Here is a 14,575-nt window from a genome sequence, read left to right as displayed (position 1 = left end):
ACCATCATCCCCGTCCCAAAGAAACCCGAAATCACCAGAATTAATGACTACAGACCTGTGTCTCTAACATCTGTGGTCAGGAAATCATTTGAAAGACTGGTCCTGGCTTATCTGAAGGACATCACGGGACCCTTACTGGACCCCCTGCAGTTTGCCTACAGAGCAAATAGGTCTGTGAATGATGCAGTCAATATGGGACTGCATTATGTTCTGCAGCATCTAGACAGACCAGGGACTTATGTGAGGATCCTGTTTGTGGACTTCAGCTCTGCTTTCAACACCATCATCCCATCACTCCTCCAGCCCAAATTAACCCAGGTCTCCGTGCCCTCCTCTGTCTGTCAGTGGATCACCAGCTTTATCACAGACAGGCAGCAGCTAGTGCGACTGGGTAAACTCAATTCTAGCACCCGCACCGTCAGCACTGGCGCCCCTCAGGGCTGTGTTCTCTCCCCACTGCTCTTCTCACTGTACACGAATGACTGCACCTCTAATGACCCCTCTGTCAAGCTCCTGAAGTTTGCAGACGATACCACACTGATCGGCCTCATCCAGGACGATGACGAGTCTGCTTACAGACTGGAGGTTGAGCGGCTGGCTGTATGGTGCAGCCTTAACAACCTGGAGCTGAACACGCTCAAGACAGTGGAGATGATCGTGGACTTCAGGAGAAACCCCCCCTGCTCTCCCCCCACTAACCATCATGGACAGCATTGTTACAGCAATGGAGTCATTCAGATTCCTTGGAACCACAATCTCCCAGGACCTGAAATGGGACACTCACATTGACTCCATTGTGAAAAAGGCTCAGCAGAGGTTGTACTTCCTTCATCAGCTGAAGAAGTTCAACCTGCCACAGGATCTGCTGAAACAGTTCTACACTGCAATCATTGCATCCATCCTCTGCACCTCAGTGAATGTTTGATTAAGCTCAGCTACCTGATTCAACCTCAGGAGACTCGTTGCCACGAGCGAATCGTTGGCACAACTCTCCCCACTCTTCAAGATCTGTACTTCTCCAGAGTGAGCAAAAGGGCAAAGTCAATCAATCTGGACCCCTCACATCCAGCACACTCACTCAGGACCCCTCACATCCAGCACACTCACTCTGGACCCCTCACATCCAGCACACTCACTCTGGACCCCTCACATCCAGCACACTCCCTCTTTGAACTGTTGCCATCTGCTCGACGCTACAGAGCCCCGACCACCAGAACGACCAGACATAGGAAGTTTCTTCCCTCAAGCAATCCACCTGATGAACAATAAACACCATGGAACACACAACACCTAATTGCACATTTGTACTATGTATACCTCAATTTGCACATTTCCTACTTGCACACATGTACCTACATACATATTGTCTATACTGTTTACTGTTTACTTCAGTTGCACATTCAAAATTGCACGTGTACATACAAATTGTATATATTGTATACTTCAATTACACATTTCTCACACTTGCAAATTGTACATACAATCTATTGCCTATATTGGATATTTATATTTAAACTGCACATTTCACACCTGTAAATGTGTACATACAAATTTGTCTACACTGTATATGCCATTCTGTTAAACTGTGGAGCTTCTGTCACTAAAACAAATTCCTTGCATGTGAAAACATGCCTGGCAACAAAGCTCTTTCTGATTCTGATTCTAAACTATAAAAGTGCAGGGGTCATAAACAGAAGAAAACTAACCGTGAATATCAGCAGCACACCTACAGCCCAGAGAGTCTGAATGAACTGCAGTGAGCTTCAGGTGTATTATAATCTTAGTCAGTAATCTAAAATTTACCTAAACACAAACGATTAAACTCACCTTTCTATATTCTCTGTTCCAGGACAGTCTCATTCTGGGAGCAGTTGGATGTAATGATTGGAGGGGAGCACTGTATGAGGTGCAAGGAACCAGGAACGATGAAGAGGAACTCAAAGGCTTCCAGTTCAATCCGGATTCATACAACGGTACATTGTGTGATGTCATGACTGTACATGTGGGCTGTGCAGGTCAAACACAGAACCTCAGCAACTAAGCTGAATATTTCTCTGTGTGTGTGTGTGTGTGTGTGTGTGTGTGTGTGTGTGTGTGTGTGTGTGTGTGTGTGTGTGTGTGTGTGTGTGTGTTTGCGTGCTCAGGTTACGCTGTGGTGGTTGGACAGAGAGACAGCGTTTCTCTTGTGTTCTCTGGAGCACCAAGATCTAATCACAGGGGTCAGGTGACTCTGTTTAAAAAGATGTCTAATGAGTGGGTGGCTTTGAGGAACATTTCTGGTGAACAAGTAAGAATAGCATCAGTATTTTTACATTATTCATATTTACATTTCAACATGCTTTTGGGAACTAAAGAGCTCTGGTGTGTTTGACGCTTTCCTAAATAAGAAGTACACAGAACTGAATGAGTTTGAGGTTTCTTTCTGACTCAACTGAAGAACCTATTGGCTGGACCTGATCTGTTCAGACTGTAGTATAAGGTTTAGATTTTTCTCTATAAATATGAGCTTATTCAAAGATATGGTGCAAGGACTCACTGGTTCATGGGCATAAACACCATAATTCTGATAAAGACCTCAGACATGCACCACAACTAAACAGTAGACCTAAGATAACCTGACATGAACCTCACACAGCTACATGGCAGGTTCTCTGTGGTAATAAAAACACAGTACAGGAGAACATGTGATACATTATTGAATGTTGGCTCTGCAGATCGGCTCTTATTTCGGAGGATCGTTGTGTTTGTTAGACCTGGATTCAGACAACAACACTGACTTCCTTGTGGTTGGAGCCCCACTGTATTATAATCATCATCCACAGTTAGAGGGACGGGTTTACATCTACAATCTCACACAGAAGGTAAATACACACAGACACACACGGGTCAGTAACTGTGTGTTACTGAAGCAGTATAATCCCATGAGACCTCAGCACATTGTACACGTTGGTTTATCGACTTATTATCAAATCCTCCACTTTATTTAGACAATTAAAAATATACTGTTTATGTATTTAATGAAATTGCAAAAATGTCTGTGTGTGTGTAGCTGGATATGGAGAAGGTGTTGGAAGTGTTTGGATCACCTCAGGGTCGGTTTGGGATGACTCTAGCTGCTTTAGCAGATCTAAATGGAGACCAGAAGCAGGATTTAGCTGTTGGAGCTCCACTGGAAGATAATCAAAAAGGAGCCATTTACATTTACCTTGGCGACCCTGAACATGGCATCCGCAGCCAGTACAGCCAGGTATATCTCTAAACATCTGCCCCAGTACAGCCAGGTACATCTCTAAACATCTGCACCCAGTACAGCCACGTACATCTCTAAACATCTGCACCAGTACAGCTAGTTACATCTCTAAACATCTGACCCAGTACAGCCAGGTACATCTCTAAACATCTGACCCAGTACAGCCAGGTACATCTCTAAACATCTGCACCCAGTACAGCCAGATACATCTCTAAACATCTGCCCCAGTACAGCCAGGTACATCTCTAAACATCTGCACCCAGTACAGCCAGGTACATCTCTAAACATCTGTACCCAGTAGAGCCAGGTACATCTCTAAACATCTGCCCCAGTACAGCCAGGTACATCTCTAAACATCTGTACCCAGTAGAGCCAGGTACATCTCTAAACATCTGTACCCAGTAGAGCCAGGTACATCTCTAAACATCTGCCACAGTACAGCCAGGTACATCTCTAAACAGCTGACCCAGTACAGCCAAGTACATCTCTAAACATCTGCCCCAGTACAGGTACATCTCTAAACATCTGCCACAGTACAGCCAGGTACATCTCTAAACATCTGTACCCAGTACAGCCAGGTACATCTCTAAACATCTGCCCCAGTACAGTCTGTGTGTGTGTCTGTAGAAAATTGTGGCAAGCTCTCTCTCTATGAAGCTTCGACATTTCGGTCTGGCGATTGACGGTGTGATGGACATGGGACAGGACGGTCTGACGGACATCGCTGTTGGAGCAAAAGGAACCGTTTTACTCTTGAAGTATGAATTCCTTCCAGAGTAATTAAATATACACACAGTTCTATATTAAAGTTTCGTGTAGTGAGGACATGAACTTGAGAGTTACACACGTAGTGTGCAGGTCATCAGTGATCCTGACCTTGAACTTAAGTGATATTCTTGCGTGCTATTGGTCAGAAACAGGAGCAGTGTTACGTGTCAGTCACAGGTGTGAAATATATACAGGTGATTTTCTCTTAATCAGCTGCATAATGCAACTAACACGTTAATGTAGCTTTTGGAATAACTGAAGCTATTTGATGTTGTCTCAGATCTCGGCCGGTTGTGTCCGTCTCAGCGAAGTTCAGTTTCTCTCCATCTGAAATAAACCTCACTCACTTCGACTGCCACAACAACCTGGAAAATCCCACTGACAAAAATAAAGTCATCACCCTGAACACCTGCTTTATTATGACTGAGAACACCAACAGCAAAGGTATGATCACCTGGAACACAGGTACCCATGGTAACACAAACACACAACATACACACAACATATACACAGCATACACACACCATACACACAGCATAAACACAATATACACACAAAATACACACAGCATAAACACAATATACACACAACATTAACACAATATACACACAGCATAAACACAATATACACACAGTGTACACACTGTGACAGTGCACTTTCAACAGCACACAATTCAAGGTGTAATTGTGATCTAATATGGCGCAGTTCATTAATCTAAGGATAGTGGCAAAGGTGGCCGCAACACAGATGGCGCCTATGTTCGCTCAAGCATTTCCGGATGCAAGATGACGTAGGCACTAGAGGCGCTTAAAAGAGCCATGGCGGAGAGAACAGATAGCGAGCAAGTTCACCGGACGTTCACCGGAAGTTCACCGGGAGCCGTTTATAATGTTTATACATTAAGGTACATGTGTCCTGTTGTTCACTCTCCTTCTGACTGGACTAACAAATCCTTACTATAATTGACAGAGTATTTATCTCTGTCTGGCACCCCAGCATAAACGTTACGAGGGAAAGTGTTACATTAAAAATGGCACCCCAGATGGGACCCAATGAAGAGTAAACGTGTGCATTGGAGAAATACCACTTACTTCACCTTAGAGAAACCAACAACAAATAAAATGGAAGTCCCTTCAATGGAATCTGTTATGACTGTTAATGAAGATAAAATTCCTCCTGTTCTACATACAGGGGCAACAAGTTCCACCGCGCCCACACATTATTCTTTATTGGATATGGAGTTGACGGATGATGCAAATTCAATACCTCCACTGCCACCTTCTTCAACAATGTTATTTGACAATGTGTCTGGAGCACAGCAATATAATCTGGTGGAGTTGATGTAGAATCAAACAGAAGTATTGAAACAGGCTTTAACCCAACATGTGGATCAGGTATCCGCTCAACAAGGAACAGAATTTAAACAATTCACAGAGCAACAGCGTCAGACCATTCACCATGAATTTCATCAGCTTTTGAACTGGCGATTAAAACATCATCACACTGAGATTCTGAAGGATTTTCATAGTGCGTTGACTCCTATAGGGGCGTCAGTGGATCTTATTCAAACAAATGTACAACAGTGCCTACAACAAGTGGAAACCTTAACCCAGGAAATGGGCTCTAAATGCCCCTTACAGACTGAGCTTCATCAGTGCACTCAGCGTGTAGACCAGCTGGCTTTAGATATGCAGAAAGTTAAGCTGTTATCGAGTACCGCTATGGCCAGCATCTCAGTTCAGACTATAACATCTCCTTTCAATGGAACAGACTCTCCAGTCGTGTCCTCCCGGCTGCAACGTATTCATCCTGTCCTACAAAATATTCAAACTCCCAATGACTCCTTGAGAAGTAAAAATCTGGGTTCGAATCCAATTAAAATTCAATTTCCCTGTTTTGGACGTATAGAAGATAATCCAGATCCTGTATTCTTCCTGGAAAAATGTCAAGATTTTTTGGTGGTATATCCGCTTTCTGAAGATGAGTTGCTCGTCACTTTGAGTAATGTACTACATGGTACAGCTAGAGATTGGTGGGATGTGGCTCGTTTAGAAACTTTCACTTGGGTGGACTTTGAGCACAAATTTTTAGACGCCTTTTTATCGGAGATTTATGAGGATGAGCTGGCAGAGAGGGTGCGAACACGTGTTCAGAAAGAAGGTGAAAGTATACGGGATTTCACTTATATGTACCGAGCCCTCTGTAAACGCTGGAAGACGGAAATTGAAGAAAATGAGGTGATTAAAATGGTTTTAAAGAGCAATGGAGTGACAACTGTAGATGGCTTAGTACGTTTGGGACAACAGTTGGAAAAGGACAGAGAAAATCAACAACTATATGAACAAAGAAACCAACTATATCAAGGCTTCAGGGCGGGAACGACGAGTGCTTCCATTCCTGTAAATAATCCTGTTTCTTTGCAGGTAACACCAAGTCAACCTAAAGGTCCATCTTACATTTGCTGGCGTTGTAAGGGTTCCCATCCACCTTCTCTGTGTCATCAAGAAGGTAGTGGAAAACAGAACAAAAGGTATACACCACCTTCCTCTTCATTACAACATTCGACCTTAAATTCTACTCCAAAAGGACCTACGATTAGTACTGTTACTCATACTGAGTCTACCTGTTTTTCCGCTAAACCCTTTCTTACAACACTTCTCCAACAATTAAGTGTACCAGTTACTATTGGGGGTTGGAATGGAAATGCACTGGTTGATACTGGCTCTTCTTACACCTTGATTAATGAGAATTTGTGGTTGAGTCTGTGTAATCACAATCAAGAATTAAAACCATGGACTGCAGGGCCTATTTATTTGGCAGATGGAGGAGCTCTTCACTAAACCGCTTGGGTGGAGTGAAATAAAGATAACCTTGCATACTTCAACTATCACTGTACCTGTAACGATACTAGCACCTGAAATGCTTGCTTTCCCTGCTGTGTTAGGATTGGATTATCTGTTTTTCAGTGGTCTTCAACTGGATGTTCGGAATAAGGCTTGTTGGTTCCACTCTGATGAAAAATATTATTTCCAGAAGGAAAGTGTTCATTTTTCGGAGGGGAATGCTCCATCAGCTGTGGTCTTATTTTCTGCTCTTGCCCCATGTGCTATGGGTGATGAACCGGATTTTCTGCAGGCTGCTTGTCAAAACATCTGTTTAGATGAGGAAGGTAGAAGATGTCTTCTAACTCAACTTAAACAGAATGCTGATGTCTGTACTACTGATTTGGGATAAACCAATGTTCTAACGCATAAGATTTATCTTACACAAGAATTGCCCATCAAACAAAAACCCTACAGGGTTTCTCCTGCTAAATTGCAAGTACAAAAGGAACTCATTGAGGAAATGCTGGCTGCGGACATTATAGAGCCTTCTTCTTCTGCCTGGGCTTCGCCAGTGGTCTTAATTCCTAAGAAGACAGGTGGTTTTCGGTTTTGTGTGGACTACCGCAAGCTTAATGCTGTAACTCACTCTGATGCATATCCTATCCCTACAGTTCATGAGATCCTGGAATCTTTAAATGGAGCCACAGTGTTTTCCACTTTGGATCTAAATAGTGGGTACTGGCAGGTCCAGATGGACAAAGAAAGCCAAGAGAAGACTGCTTTCATTTGTAAACAAGGGCTTTTCCATTTTAAGGTCATGGCGTTTGGCCTTAAAAATGCTCCATCCACCTTCCAACGACTCATGGAGAGAGTCTTGGGAGAATTGAATGGGAAAAGCTGCTTTGTTTACTTAGATGATATAATCATCTATTCTTCATCATGGCAACAGCCTTTTCAGGATATTCAGGCAGTTCTGAATAGATTGCGAGAAGCCAATCTCACTGTAAATATGAAGAAAACCCATTTCTTCAGTACTTCTTTGAAGTTTCTTGGCCATGTGGTGTCAGCCGAGGGAATTGGAGTAGATCCTGAAAAAACACGAGCTGTTCAGGACTTTCCAGTGGCAAGAAATATTAAGGAAGTTCAGAGATTTTTAGGAATGGCTGGGTGGTACCACCGATTTGTGCCCCATTTCTCCCAATTGGCTGAGCCTCTGAATGCCTTGAAAAGAAAGGGTGCCAAATTCATATGGACTTTTCAGTGTCAGTCTTCATTTGAAGAGTTGAAACAACTTCTCACAATGCCCCCTGTACTCGGACACCCCAATTTCAACCACCTTTTGTGGTATATACAGATGCAAGTAAGGTGGGTTTGGGAGCTGTCCTGGTACAACAAACAGGATGGGGAACGGAAGAAGTTTTGGCTTTCGCTAGCTGCACTCTAAATCCAGCCGAGAGAAATTACTCTACTACTGAGCAAGAATGCTTAGCAGTAGTATGGGCCTTGGAAAAATGGAGGTATTATCTGGAGGGTAGATTCTTTACGGTGGTTACCGACCATTCCTCCTTGGTTTGGGTTTTTAAGACAACAAAACCCAATACCCGACTTAGACGATGGGCCTTGCGACTTCAAGAATTTACGTTCACTGTGGAGTATAGGAAAAGAAAGTACAATACTGTTCCTGATGCACTCTCTAGAGCACCAGTGGATGATTCCTATAATCCTGTCTTCACTTGTTCCACTCTGGTATCTGAAATTCGAAAACCACAAAATGAGTTGCCCTTCACTGATCATCTAATGTGGACATCTCAGCAAGAGGATTCAGAGATCAATACACTATCAGAAGATAGTAGACTCGGGGGAATATATCATTAATTCATCGACAAAATTCACTATCCTGGAGGACAAAGTCTTCAGAGTTATGCAGACTGCTCATAAAACTCTCTATCAGGTGTATGTCCCAAAGAATCTTCGACAAGCATTCCTTCAAGCTTTCCACGAAGATCCTTTGGCTGGGCACTTTGGACGGTTTAAAACCACCAAGAGGGTACAAGCTTTGGCTTATTGGCCTACTCTCAGCCATGATGTTAAAGAGTTTATACAACATTGTCAGATCTGTCAGAGTTACAAACCGGAGAATCGGAAACCATCTGGAAAACTGCAACAAACCATAGTTAAACGACCATGGGAGATGTTAGGAGTGGATCTAATGGGTCCTTTTCCACATAGCTCCTCAGGAAATGTATATCTGTTAGTCTTTGTGGACTACTATTCACGGTGGGTTGAATTATTTGGATTGAGAAAAGCCACAGCTGAGACCATCTCTAAGGTAATGATCAATGAAGTGTTCACCAGGTGGGGTGTTCCAAATTATCTTCTTTCCGATCGTGGTCCACAATTTGTTTCTTCAGTGTTACAAGAAGTCTGTCAGGAATGGGGTGTTATTCAGAGATTAACCACGGCATATCACCCTCAGACAAATCTAACAGAGAGGATTAATAGAACACTCAAGACCATGATAGCGTCCTATGTGGAGGAGCAACACAAACAGGGGGATAAACATCTGACAGAGTTCCGATTTGCTCTAAATTCGGCTGTGCATGAGTCCACTGGGACGACAACTGCAGAAGTAAATCTTGGGCGCCCACTCAGAGGGCCTATGGAAGTGCTGTTGTATCCTAGAGATATTTCGCCTGATGACCTGTGTTATGACAAAACATCTAAATTAAAGCAAATGAGGGCATATGTGGAACAAAAGCTTAAGACAGCACATCAAAGACAAAAAAGAAATTATGATAAGCATTGAAGAGATGTACAATATGGGAACAAAGATAGAGTCTGGTTGCGTTCCAATCCCTACTCAAAAGCAGAGAAGGCATTCTCAGCAAAATTGGCTCCTAGGTGGCAAGGGCCATATCGTGTGGTACAACAAGTGGGACCTCTCAATTATAAAATCGTATTGGAGAAAACAGGAGAAGATCTAAGAGTGGCTCATGTCCAGATTTAAACCTTGTTATACTTCTGCAGAGGAACTTAAACAGCAGCAGCGCCGGCAATTACTTGAACTCTTTAATGAAGAGAGTGAGACTGACGAGTTTTTGGGATTTGAAGACACCACTGTAGAGAACGAACCGAAAGAAAAAAAGAAATGTTTGTGAATGTAGGAAGCAACAAGTATGCCTCCCATTAAGGGTGGCTTTTCTGAAGGGGAAGGGAGTGTGACAGTGCACTTTCAACAGCACACAATTCAAGGTGGAATTGTGATCTAATATGGCGCAGTTCATTAATCTAAGGATAGTGGCAAAGGTGGCCGCAACACAGATGGCGCCTATGTTCGCTCAAGCATTTCCGGATGCAAGATGACGTAGGCACTAGAAGCGCTTAAAAGAGCCATGGCGGAGAGAACAGATAGCGAGCAAGTTCACCGGACGTTCACCGGAAGCCGAGTTATTGTGTGTCTGCGGCGGCGGACGGCGGAAAACGGATATTAATTCACAGGGGTATGGAGTATGTCGCTGTTCCTGTAATGCAGATTAACACGGATGGAGAATTGGGAGCTGCTCTTTACTTCGGAAAGCTGGTGGAGTTGTGAGTACGGGAAACCCTTAAACAAGCGCTACTAAACTGTCTTTGACTTTGCTTAACACTGGAAGCAATGGATTGAATTAGTGATGAACTGGAGACTGTGACTTTCCCCTACTCCTAATTGTAAAATCTTTCCTGACTATTTGAACTATTTGAACTGTGCTGAAGGGTTGTGACATGAATAATTTTTCTGTTGATGATAATGTTGTTTATGATAATGTTGTTTATACTGATGTTATTGCTAAATAATCGTGTTTTGTGGTGTGATTGAACTGGTGCACTGTTATTATTGAATACACTGGAAATTATGGTGAAAAGTTTGTGTTCTTCAGTATTTGGTTTACTCTTCCAAGTTTTGGGATATAGTTTTTCTCCTTCTGACTGGACTAACAAATCCTTACAGAGTATTTATCTCTGTCTGGCACCCCAGCATAAACGTTACAAGGGAAAGTGTTACAACATGATATACACACAATATACACACAGCATACAAACAATATACACACAATGTACACACAGCATACACACAATATACACACAGCATACACAAAATATACACACAATATACCAGAGGTGGCAAAAGTACACACATCCTTTACTCAAGTAGAAGTACAGATACTCATTTTTAAAAGACTCCAGTAAAAGTAGAAGTAGTGACTACACTCTTTTACTCAAGTTAAAGTAAAGAAGTTTGGGCTCTGACATGTACTTAAGTAAAAAGTCACTGTTACTACTACTGTTTAGTGTCATGCTGGTAACTGGACGTCATGTTTTAATTATATATATATGTGTGTGTGTGTGTGTGTGTGTGTATTCAATATCTTATATATATATATATATATATATATATATATATATATATATATATATATATATATATATATATGTATATATATAATTTTGGAGTGTACTGATGGATATTTGTGTTCATCAGCCACAAGAGTGTTACGAAAGTCAGGCACTGATGTAGGTGATGTAGGGTGGAGTCAGCGTTCACATTCATCCCAAAGGAGTTCAGTAGGGATGAGATCAGAAAACAACCACATATAGCAGGAAAGGTCAGGTGACCCAATACTTTTGGAAATATAATGTATACCAAGTGTATCACCAAGGCTGTAGCAGCTATCTTATGTTGTCAAAAGCCGCCGAGAGGCTGAAGCAGGAACTCAATGCATTTGCGACGCATATGAAGTATCAGTGAGGCAAAAAGCTGTTAATAGTCCCTTTTTATTGAACAGACAGATATTTCTTCTTTCAAAAGTTGTGTATATGAGTATGGTCAACAAAGAATACATCATCCTGACTCACCCCCACCACACTAAGTGAACAGGTGACTAATATTCCTATTCCCAGGTAATCCCGTGACCCTCCACCATGATCACGTGACATTAATATAACTCTTTCATGTCCCTTTCAAAGGCCATATCCCAAACTGTAGGGAGATTCCAGCTCTGTCCTTCAAAACAACTCAAAATCATTGTGATAATTTACAAATGACAAAATTAATGTTCATTAAATTAAGCACTTGGTGTTTTTTGGGTTGACACCCAGGGGCAGTTATAGGGTTTCATCTTTAGGGGGTTTTAGCCCTCAGTGAGAATTTAAAACAAGAACAGCTCTATATTATATATTATATGACAACTCTGGTAATAAGAATAGTGACATTTCACTGCTTTTGGTTGCCGTCTTTGCGTCTTTCCGCCGATTAACGTTCTAGATAAACGCCTCCAGCTCTGACTGCGCGTGCACGCTGCGCGTACCCGTGCTTCTCCGTTCTAATAAAGCAGACAGCTGAAGACGCACGTGTGAAACACTACAACACACGCGTGTAAAAGCAAAGTAAATAAAATCGCTCTTGGATCAAACTGATAAATAATTTTCTTTCCCATCGACAACATGTCCTGCATTTTAACGTCATTTTTATTGTTTATTTATGAAAGTAAAAATGCTCCTTATACTGTAATTTTAGGGTGGCTGAGATTACAGACAGGGGGCTGAAGCCCCCCTAATAAAGGGCTAGAACCCCCCCTGGGTGACACAATTCACAACGCATTCGCCAGGAATCCTTTTTGACGCCGATTATTACGAACATCTCCCTCATATATGGCCATGTGTGTTCAGGAATGTCCTCGTTGTTAGTTACTTTAACATCGGTGACTCCCTCTGAATGAACATTAGCCATTCCTTTTGTAGGCGCTGCTCATTGTTAGCTCCGCTATCCTTAGTCTATGTCTGATAGCCAGTAAATAATACAGTACACCAGTCACATGGGGAAAAAGCCGCACAATGATAGGATGATAGGCTGGAAACAGCGACCAATGAGAAGGAATAATACTAAAAGTAACGAGTCCGTTTGGGAAATGTAAGAAGTAAAAAGTACAGATATTTGTGTAAAAATGTAATGAGTAAAAGTCAAAAGTTGTCCGAAAAATAAATAGTGCATTAAAAACTGATACCAGAAAAATGTACTTAAGTACAGTAAGGAAGTATTTTTACTCCGTTACTTCCCACCTCTGCAATATACACACAACATACACACAACATACACACAGCATAAACACAATATACACACAATATACACACAATATACATACAATTATAAACACAGCATACACACAATATACGCACAACATACACACAATATACACAGAGGATACTTCACACCGGTATGTAGCGTGAGTTTGGTTTAGACGTCTTACAACAGGAAACAGCCAAAGGCTCCCTCTGGTGGTGAGGTAAATGTAGGGATGCTTGGTTTTTTACATACAGTATACACACAACATACACTCAATGTAAACACAATATACAAACAACATACACACATTATACACACAATATACACACATTATACACACATTATACACACAATATACACACAGCAGGTTTAGGGTTCACCTAAAACAGATTCACACAAAACTTGATAATCTTTTTTTATTTTATTTTCATGGGCTATATGGAGCAGCATACAGGACATTCTGTAAGAAAAAATGGTAGAAATATAGTTTTATTTTGAAACACAGTAATGTTTAATTTAGAAACTAGAGCAAACTGCTGATGTGAAAATTAACAGTGCATAATCTTTAAAATCTGTAAAATGTTAATGACATTGTTCCATCAGCAGGGTTACAAGGTTCCACCATAATGCCATGAAAGATGTTCTTTAAAACTGTGCATTTAAGGTAAAAAAAAAGAGAAATTAAAAGATGCGAGTAAAAAGTATTTTGATTACATCACTACTATACCTACAACATACCTTAACGTTCCAGCACAGGTGAAGCACACCTAAGTCACTGCTATGATAGCGGTCACTATACCTCTCCTCTCTTACTCTCAGGGGCAGTGAGTAATCTGAACATATCATGGGTGCTCATTGCTGATGCCGTGAGACAGGACAGTCGGGCATTTTTCAATAAGGAAGATAAGACGTCCAGGAATCTAACAAAGTCCATGATGCTGGGCTTGAACATGTCCTGTTCCAGTGACGAGGTCTATATGCAAGTATGTAACATACTGAATCATCATTTCCAACAATGAAGGGGTAAAAGTTGGTGAAGTTACAGACTAAGAGTTATACCTGTGTTAGGAACATTTTATGTCACTGTTTATTTGTTTCTTGTCATAATGTAAGAAAGCCATGTGTCTGTGTTTCAGAGGTGTGTAAGGGACACGGTGTCTCCTGTATTGTTCAGACTCAACTTCAAACAGTCTGATCCTCAGAAGTCCACTTCCATCTTGAACATTGACAGCAAGACCACAGCTTTTGTAGAGGTGAGTCACACCTCTGTCATGAGGAAGATGATTGGCTAAATTAGTCTGTGAGGCTTAAGTATTTTATCTTACCTATGTTTAGTTTATTTAGTATGAGCTTTATTAAAGTGTAATAATTTACACAGATTTCTGATATGAACGTGTGTGTGTGTTACAGGTTCCCTTTCAGATAAACTGCAACAACAAAAGTTGTGTATCAGACTTGCTGATGGACTTTAGCTTCCTGTAAGATGAAAATTATTTCATTTTCTGCTAAAAGTGGTTTGTGTGTTGGTACTGAAATTTTAAGTATTATTTTAAGTGTCATTTTAAGTTTGGGTCCTAAAACTGCCACCTCACATTATCCCTTCTAGTCATTTCTTGGTGGTTTTGTGTTCGT

General features: G+C 41.5%; 1 protein-coding gene across 1 annotated transcript in view; it reads left to right on the top strand.

Annotated features, from left to right (window-relative positions):
• The window catches only part of LOC113636950 (integrin alpha-M-like), a 50,635-nt gene that overhangs the window by 23,415 nt on the left and 12,645 nt on the right, over positions 1 to 14,575 (top strand). The window contains exons 11-19 of the mRNA XM_047803426.1: positions 1,850 to 1,973; positions 2,145 to 2,287; positions 2,715 to 2,861; positions 3,050 to 3,247; positions 3,878 to 4,008; positions 4,299 to 4,462; positions 13,763 to 13,926; positions 14,080 to 14,196; positions 14,354 to 14,421. Of these exons, the coding sequence (XP_047659382.1) occupies positions 1,850 to 1,973; positions 2,145 to 2,287; positions 2,715 to 2,861; positions 3,050 to 3,247; positions 3,878 to 4,008; positions 4,299 to 4,462; positions 13,763 to 13,926; positions 14,080 to 14,196; positions 14,354 to 14,421 (1,256 nt within the window). The remainder of the gene's footprint in view (positions 1 to 1,849; positions 1,974 to 2,144; positions 2,288 to 2,714; positions 2,862 to 3,049; positions 3,248 to 3,877; positions 4,009 to 4,298; positions 4,463 to 13,762; positions 13,927 to 14,079; positions 14,197 to 14,353; positions 14,422 to 14,575) is intronic.

The sequence above is a fragment of the Tachysurus fulvidraco genome, chromosome 18 (genome assembly GCF_022655615.1).
Source record: "Tachysurus fulvidraco isolate hzauxx_2018 chromosome 18, HZAU_PFXX_2.0, whole genome shotgun sequence".
NCBI lineage: Eukaryota > Metazoa > Chordata > Actinopteri > Siluriformes > Bagridae > Tachysurus > Tachysurus fulvidraco.
Note: the sequence above shows the minus strand (reverse complement) of the source record. Positions and strands in the feature narration are given on the sequence as shown.